The sequence below is a fragment of the Cynara cardunculus genome (genome assembly GCF_001531365.2).
Source record: "Cynara cardunculus var. scolymus isolate 2C chromosome LG 5, CcrdV1, whole genome shotgun sequence".
In the NCBI taxonomy this organism is placed as follows: Eukaryota; Viridiplantae; Streptophyta; class Magnoliopsida; order Asterales; family Asteraceae; genus Cynara; species Cynara cardunculus.
This window is the reverse complement of record NC_037532.1, coordinates 9,083,735-9,092,000: the sequence shown is the minus strand read 5'-3', so window position 1 is coordinate 9,092,000 and position 8,266 is coordinate 9,083,735. Positions and strand designations below refer to the sequence as shown.

Sequence of the window (8,266 nt, the reverse complement as noted above, 5' to 3'; positions counted from 1 at the left end):
GCGGGGCAGGGCGGTGGGGATAAGTGGCAGCTATGAGGACGACAGCGGTGGGATGATGGTCGGCTGGCTGGGAGTGGATGGATATGACGATGATAATAATGGCATGGTGGGTTGGGGTGGGGTGAGTGACAGTTGTGACAACAACAATAATGGTGCGAGGGTTAGGTTAGGGGTGTGACAATAATGATAGTCACAGGGTTGTAGTTGGGATGTGTAGTGAGTGACCGGGGGTGGGTGGATGTGATGGCAACAATAGTGGCATGGTGGTTAGTGGTAGGGTGGAGTGGGATGGGTGGCGGCGACAATAGTGGTATGGTGGTTGGGGGGGTAGGGATGGGGCATGACGAACAATAGTATCATGGTCGTGGTGGGTGGCGATGAATTTCAATTCCTTCCATTATACCAAGAAATGATGAATTCATTAACTTGTGGAATTTAGAGGATTCCATTCATTTCAAGAAATGATCCAAATAAAAAAATTGGAATTTGGTCAAAGGAATTTGTCAATCCAGTTCCATCAAATTCCTTCGAATTTTGCGAACCAAACGGCCCATAAGGGTATAAACAATACGAGACAACTCATGAGTTATTTGAGATCAACTCGGTCAAAGTTCGATCAATACTGCACTCATTAACGAATCAAATCGAGCTACCTAATACTTAACTCGAAAAACTAATGAGATACTCGAATTTTTATATATAATTAGTTTTATGATATAATTTATAAAATATATTGTAAAAATTTATTAATTAACTTACCAATACAAAAAATATCATATATCTAAACAAAATTGTACATTTTTTAACTAAAAAATTAATCAATTATTTTTTTATTAAAATTATAATTAAGAAAAGACAAAAAAAAAGTATAAAAGTGTCGTTAAAGTGATCCCGCATTAGAAAAACAATACGAAGTTGTTAAGTTGTCCCACAATGGAGAAGAGATGCTAAATGAATGGTGAAGATGTGTTATAAAAAGAGCGTGAGGGAATGGAAGTTTGTAGCTTCGTCATTTTGATGATGAAATTTGAGATGCATCATTGAGTTTCATAAAGTTTAAGAGAACACCTTTAAGTTTTATTATTTATAAAATAATACCGCAAATTTTCATAAATGTTAACGGGTGGAACTTGATTTGAGCTTCGTACGAGCTTCAAACGAGTTCAAGGTTAAAAAATTAGAATCGAGTTTTAAACTCGAACTCGTTTGGGTCAACTTTAGTTGTTAACTACTTATGAGTTTTCGAGTTGAGATCGAGCCTAGAAAATAACTATCAAGTTTAAATCGACTATAATGATACTCGAATTCGAGTCTCATCATTTACACCCCTATTTAAAAGCACGTGTAAAATTAATGTACACATTTCACAACCATAAACCACTCCACGAATTTTAAATGAGTTTCAGATTTATCATTTACATTTAAAATCTAAAAAAATCCAATAGACTTTTTAAACCGCTTCATCCATGACACCATGGATAGTCTCAAGAGCTAAAAGTATTAGTAAAATCAGCTACACCTAACATTGTGTCTAATATCACAAACAATAAGTGATTAAGGAGATGTTTACCAAACATTTATCCGGTAAGTAATTATCAATAAAATTTAATATTATCACTTACTAACCGGGTAAGATTTTAATCAACAAAAACGACATAATATGCAACAATTTACCCGATAAGCACTAACTGTGGTAAGAGTCATCGTCCTCACTTACCAGGTAAGACTCTCAACCTTTGTCTCGCTCTTACCAGGTAAAATTATTGGTCATTTTCATATTCATCCGATAAGGTAATGTGACTTAACACCATGTAAGCATCTGATAAATGACCCCCAAGTTCATGAAAGAAAATGGACTGTAAAAGCTCACCGGACTTTCCAAAACCGATTAAATAGATCTTTATGACACAAAGCTGATTAATATGTCAAAATCATGGGAGAAGTCCAAAAAACCCAACCAATTTTCAAATTTTGAGTGATAAAGTCTATAACATTTTATATACGAATATATCATTACACTTATAAAACGAAAAATATACCGATTCTTTCTTTGATGTATCAACATGTCAATAGTAAAACACAATAAACCGATACAAAAAGCCTATACCATTTCCGTTGACTTCCAAAGTCAACAATTCAAGATCATCGTTAACTCGAAAATCAACGACAATAGAGAATCGATGGGTGCATAACATCAAGATCATCAACATTAACAACAAATATTTATAAATTCGTTATCTGTGATATAAAATAAAAAATTAAAATCATAAACTAACAACAAATATCACAAATTTTAGTGATATTTGAAGGTAGATGATGGTCCCAACATCCTTCTTCAGATTCAAGTCTAGTATTCATTATTCATGGGAGCCTGCAAAAGTAGTTCTTGGACTATTTCATATCTTTAAAACACATGGCATTTCACCATACCCTTACATCAATTACTATCCAAAAAGAAAAGAACAGAGATTCCAATATATATTGAGTAGAAATGGTCCAAAGTCTAGCTGATATAGTACTCCAGACGGAGACTAGATGTAGAACCCCTTTCTTGTTACTATCCAAAAGAGCCATTGAGAAACAGAAAAGGGGTTCCAACATATATCGAGGAGAAATGGTTCATATTCAGCCGATGTGAAAATCCAACACGCCCTCTCCAACATAGGTTTGACGGGCACAGATTGCCTCAAAGTGTCAAGTCCCTAGAGTATAAACCTTGGACTCTGATACCATATAAGAATATGTTGAACCCCATCAAATTATTTCCTAAAAAAATCCTAAAATCCTTAAGGAGGGAATGGAGGTTCAAACATATATGGAGTAGAAATGTCTAAGGGGCCGTTTACCAAATGCTTACTCGGGTAAGCGCTTATCAAATCATATTCTCTTATCTGATGAATATGGAAAATACCAATAAGTTTACTTGGTAAGAGCGAAGGCACGGACCGAGAGTCTTACCCGGTAAGTGATGGCGACGACTCTTACCATGGTTAGCGCTTACCGGGTAAATTGTTACAAACGATATCGTTTTTGTAGACTAAGATCTTACTCGATAAGCAAGCGATAGAGTTGAATTTTACCGTTAAGCGCTTACCGGGTAAGTGTTTAGGTAAATGGCCCCTAAGTCTAGCCGACGTGGGACCCAAGAGCTTTGCCACTTGCATAGAGCAAAACGGATCATAAATACCCTCTTAAACTAACTTAAGTTATTGACCTGCTAAGCTGTTACTGCAGTCAGGACCACGATTTGAAATGGCGATTATCACGGTCCAAAAACAGCGGTTTATATAATAATTAGAAGAGGAGAAGATGTATCTTGCTTATATTCTACACAGCATGTAACTACATGAAAACCAAACCAAACGAAACCCGTATATCTCACCCAATGGTGGGGTCCGGGGGAGTAAGATAATAAGATATACGCAAACCCAACCTCTACCTAAGTAGTAGAATAGTTGTTTCTTTGTGGACCCTGGCTTGTGAAAAGGCGTGAAAGAGAGAAAGGTAGATAAAGACAAAATATTAAAAGAAAAAGCTAGTGAAGAGTAGGCAATAACATACAAAATAGAAGCATGTACTGACATGAGTACATGTTTATAATCTGATTGCAAGAAAAAGAGCTCAAATAAATTACTTACCAAGTTCATGATGCATAGACAATGAAAAGAGTGTTACAGCAACACCCCATGTTGTTGTAGCATCTTCCGATATTGTCCTTGGACCTACATACACTTCTGTATCTGTGTCAATACCTGATAGGTCTAAGTTCCCTTTATTATTTCCTGATGATAACAAGAAAGAAAAGTCAATTCTAGGTGATGCAACAACATTTTGCCACACACCCAAACACCAGCATCTATAGCACCTGTCAGACTTGAAAAACCACCAGAAATTGAACAAGTTATTCCTACTGTTCCAACAGCCCCTGTCTTACAGAAGGCTGTCATCCCATCTGTTCCACCTTACATTCCTTTACCCCTAGAGTTTAGGAATCAAATGGAGGAAGTGCAATTTAAGAAGTTTCTCTGAGTTTTGTTGGAATGATTCGATAAGTAGAATACAAACTGCATTTACATGCAGTAAGTATGCACCTGCTCTACACTCGTCTTCATCCCTGTCGTGTGGAGGTCCAGAAGTTCCTGTAATTAGCAGTCCAGTGGCCCTAAGAGGCTTGAAACCTAGATCTTACTCAGGGTTTCTTGCAAGTTATTTGGCAATACAAAATTGTGGTAGAAGTAGAACCATATACACCCGAATGCAGTCAAATGACGAAAATTAAATTATGATAGGATTATTATAAACAAAAATCAGTTATTTTTATATTTTACCACCCCCTTAGGCTTGTTCTTCTCCAACCATCAGATAGGAAAATAGACCTTGTCACAACTATGAGACATGACATCCTCCGATCTTCATTGTTGCCGTTGTCCCACTCAAAAGCTCAACATAATAACTGAAAAGACAAGCTGGGAAAGCATTATTTCTCAAAATAAAGCTCAGTTTGAGGTAAAAAATGAGCTCCCAAGGAAAATGAAATTTTCAAACTAACATGAAAGATTCAATTCAGGAGCTTTAGATGATGATTGGAATTGTAGAATACTACCAAGATAAAAAGTCACAAAAAGGGTATCATCAAATAATAGATGGACAAGAAATGAGGATAGCCTTACATGGAACAATTATATAGAACAAATACAGATCCGAAAACAGCTAAACACTTATTATAATTCTCTGTTTGAAGTAGATAAAAGAGAATTTAATGGTTTCACTTCTAATGCAACAGAACCATATTCAGTAATAATTGCTTTTATTGCTGTTTCCTCCATGTGAATAAGGTTCACAATTCAAAGAAGCATTTAATTTAACCACCATACCAGATTCACAGTAAAGAAATACATGAAATAATATGTAGCACGAAATCACATACACGTTACATTGCACTAAACCCCTATCTAAAGCCAAGAAACAAAGGGAAAACTGAAAATGAACATGATATGGTTCAAGTCATAGAAAAGAAAATGTGCATCTACTGTTGCATAGTAATAATAATTGTTTCACATGTATCCCTTTGTTTCACTATAAGAAATTTTATACTAATAGTACAAGATTCAACTCAACTTTATTACAAACAGAAACTCTTTGAACAAAATATATATATATAGAGAGAGAGGGGGGGGGGGTTCAGGGGAAAAACCCCCCAAAAAATGAAAATTGAGGAACACCCTGTTAACCATTTATCTGAGAGGTATGCACATATGCATACAAGTAACTGAAGTTGTTTTTTGGTTTTTATGCACGTGCACATGTTACAAATTACTTGCATGCACATGTGCATACCCTTTATATGTGTGTGTGCGCACACGTGTGTCTATGCATACATGTATGTATATATGTAATGATTTAATGATCTTTAACCTTCAGATTAAATTTTAATCAATATTAATAGTCTTAAAAAGAATTTTAATTTAGTTAAATTATAAAAAACTCATATTCATATCAATACATAAGTTTAAATTAAATATATAATAATTACTTTTTAGGTTCAGATTAAAAGAATTATATGTAAAATCAACATGCCATTTTTTCAAAATCCATCATTAGATAAAAATTGTTTTCGATTTTATACATACAACATATCAATTATTCTTATTAATAGAAAGTTATACCCACACAACGCAACAGTATACTGTAATTGAGACAGGGAAGCGAAGAGCAAGCAGTAAGAGAAATAAGAGAGAGAAAATTAGAGAGGAACTGCAAATAGATCACCAATTTATAATTGCCCATTTCCGTTTATATATTGAGATAACTTCACAATTTCGTCTAACAAATATTGGCCGCTATGGAAGACACTGCTTAACTCAAATAGCAACACTGCAAATAATCATTCAAAATACATTCTCTTTTTTAAATAATAATTGACCAGAATTGCTCCTCTATTTACCTGTATACATGACAACAATTCAAGAATAAGGTCAATCCCTAAAGAAGTACACCCCACAAAGCACTCAGTATGGGAATTAAACAAAATAACGTATCAAGATGAGTCAGAAATGTTGGAAGCTGTCAAATTTTGAAAACTACTTACAGAACTTCCAAGTTTTTAAAGACGCATATCATGTAGTTTTGGGGTGAGACAATGCATGTCTATTTGACTCGGTACTTTATTTATCCGGCATGAAGGTGTGATTTACCCTACAACAACAAAACATCGCTCGTTTCCTTGGAATTGAACTTTAGAAATGCAAGACGGGGTATGATAGGATGTCATGACACATATATGAGAAACAACACAATTGCCAAAAAGATCAAATTGAAACATGTTTGAAGCATAGAAAATGAGTTAATTAAGCTCGCATACCACTAAACAAGTTGATCTTGGGTCACCAAGAGTCTCGTCTCAAGAAAACTGCTGCATTTGGACTTCCTATCTATCATCTACGTGGCCACAAGCAACAAATTACCTCCCAGAATGAGGGTTCGCGTTCACAAGCCAACTCATGAATCGAACTATCATGTAGCAGATGCCTCTTCTCTATAAACTGCTGCAGTGTCCTCTCCATTCTCTTTGTTACCATCATTGTTGTCATCTAAATTTTCTAAAATTGAAGTTACAAAGTCACTCTCTACCACGGCACCTCGATTTTGATCACCAACACTCTCCTTCACTTGCCTTGGACTGTCCAGTTCTCTAGTACTCCGGCATCCCAGCAAGATAAGGTCCAACATTTTTCTTCGAACAACATACACAGGATTTGGGGAAACAAGATAATCTTTACGGTATGCTTCTCTAAGGAAAAGCATTTGGGTACTACCTCGTGTAGATATGTAGAAGATTCCAGGATGCTTCAGAATGAGCTCACGAAGATTAACTGGGATTCCGAAATCTCTCCTGAAGTGTGCTAAGCGTTCAACCTCAACCATCTTCTCCACTGTTAAGCTCAAAAGCTCATGAAGAATCCCAACAGCTCGCTTCTCAAACTGCTCAATCCCTCCACAAGTCGAAGCCCGAAAAACCTCCTTTCTTTCATAAGGTTTGACATAAGGAAGTCTTTGCCAATCCTTCAATTTCCCTTTGAACCCTGCTATAATCTTGAACCCGGTAGGGAAATTAATGGGAAAGGCATATTTTGTCTCGAATTCGCTCAACCATTTTTCCCTATACTCTCTCTCCCTCCACTTCTCCACTTCAGCTACCTTCAAACCCTCATCAACACCATCCCTATTAATCAATTTCACTATCTCCAAATCAACCAACTCAAACTCACTAGAATACTTCGCAAGAATTGATTCGCGGAAATCTTCAGGTAAACCCAGTTCCCTTCTGATCAACCTCAAAGCATGGATATGAAGAGTACCAGTAACAGAGATCATCAAAAGTTTTTTTATCCTTCTTACATTATCTAATTCCATATCCCTGATCACATTACTTTCTTCTTGAAGCAACATGGTCATCTTCGAAGTTAATTTACAACAAATATTTCGCTTAATTGGGTGAGTAAATACGTCGAACACGTGGGGGTATTTTCGGAGGAAACCACCAATGGGTACATTCAGACCAACAATATTGTTCCAACGAGACATTATCTGTACGGAAACAAAGGGTCCTCTTCGGCGAGCACACATGAGGTCGCGGAGGATTAGAATTAAGCTGATTTTCCGGAAGTTGGTCATGAGGTAATCGAGTTTCAGGTCCCTTGTTCGATCTTCCAATCGGGTTTGTGCTGTAACCACCGGTTTCTTCCATCGACGTTGTGTGGTGGAATTGAAAGGCCCGAATTGGAGTTGAAAACAATGAGACGGTACCTGGGTTTTGTACATCAGTCGCTGTAAAACCCTCGTCATGTCTCCAATGTCAACAGGCCAAGCAAGAAAATTTATTTAGGGGAACCTAAAAACATTGTAAAAGAATTCATGATTTCAAGGTTTGGAAGACATTTAAAAGATTTATTTACTGGTAAATACTTATCCATAGATTATCGCTGATGCAATTAAAAAGAGTTGGAATGCAGGGTGTGTTGAATAAATGACACGTGAATAAAACTCCTGATTTGCAGGAGGAGTTAGTTTGATTTTCTGTTTTTCTTTGAAAGTTTCTAGTCTTCCTTAAGAATAGGAGTTAGTTTCTCTTTTTTATTTTCTTGTTCATGTATTTAAGCCAGTACTTGGCTCTTTCAAGTAATGCAATTTTCTCAGTTCCATTTCTTATTCGTTGCTTTGCATTGTGAGTGTGAGTGTGATACCAACAATTGGTATCAGAGCGAGG

At 36.2% G+C, this 8,266-nt stretch overlaps 1 protein-coding gene across 3 annotated transcripts; it reads right to left on the bottom strand.

Moving 5' to 3' along the window:
- Positions 1-3,494: 3,494 nt before the first annotated feature.
- Positions 3,495-7,845, bottom strand: LOC112513241 (protein ROOT PRIMORDIUM DEFECTIVE 1-like). 3 transcript variants are annotated; one of them, XM_025119447.1, is made up of 3 exons: positions 6,362-7,845; positions 4,377-4,466; positions 3,495-3,782 (listed from the first exon to the last, which is right to left on the bottom strand). In XM_025119447.1, exon 1 carries the CDS (start codon positions 7,843-7,845, stop codon positions 6,514-6,516), a length of 1,332 nt encoding a protein of 443 aa, XP_024975215.1. In that variant the 3' UTR covers positions 3,495-3,782; positions 4,377-4,466; positions 6,362-6,513. The 3 variants fall into 3 exon arrangements, with proteins under 3 accessions (XP_024975215.1, XP_024975214.1, XP_024975216.1); XM_025119446.1 differs by lacking the exon at positions 3,495-3,782 and having other exon boundaries at positions 3,957-4,466; XM_025119448.1 differs by lacking the exon at positions 3,495-3,782 and having other exon boundaries at positions 3,957-4,453.
- Between the last annotated feature and the right edge of the window lie 421 nt (positions 7,846-8,266).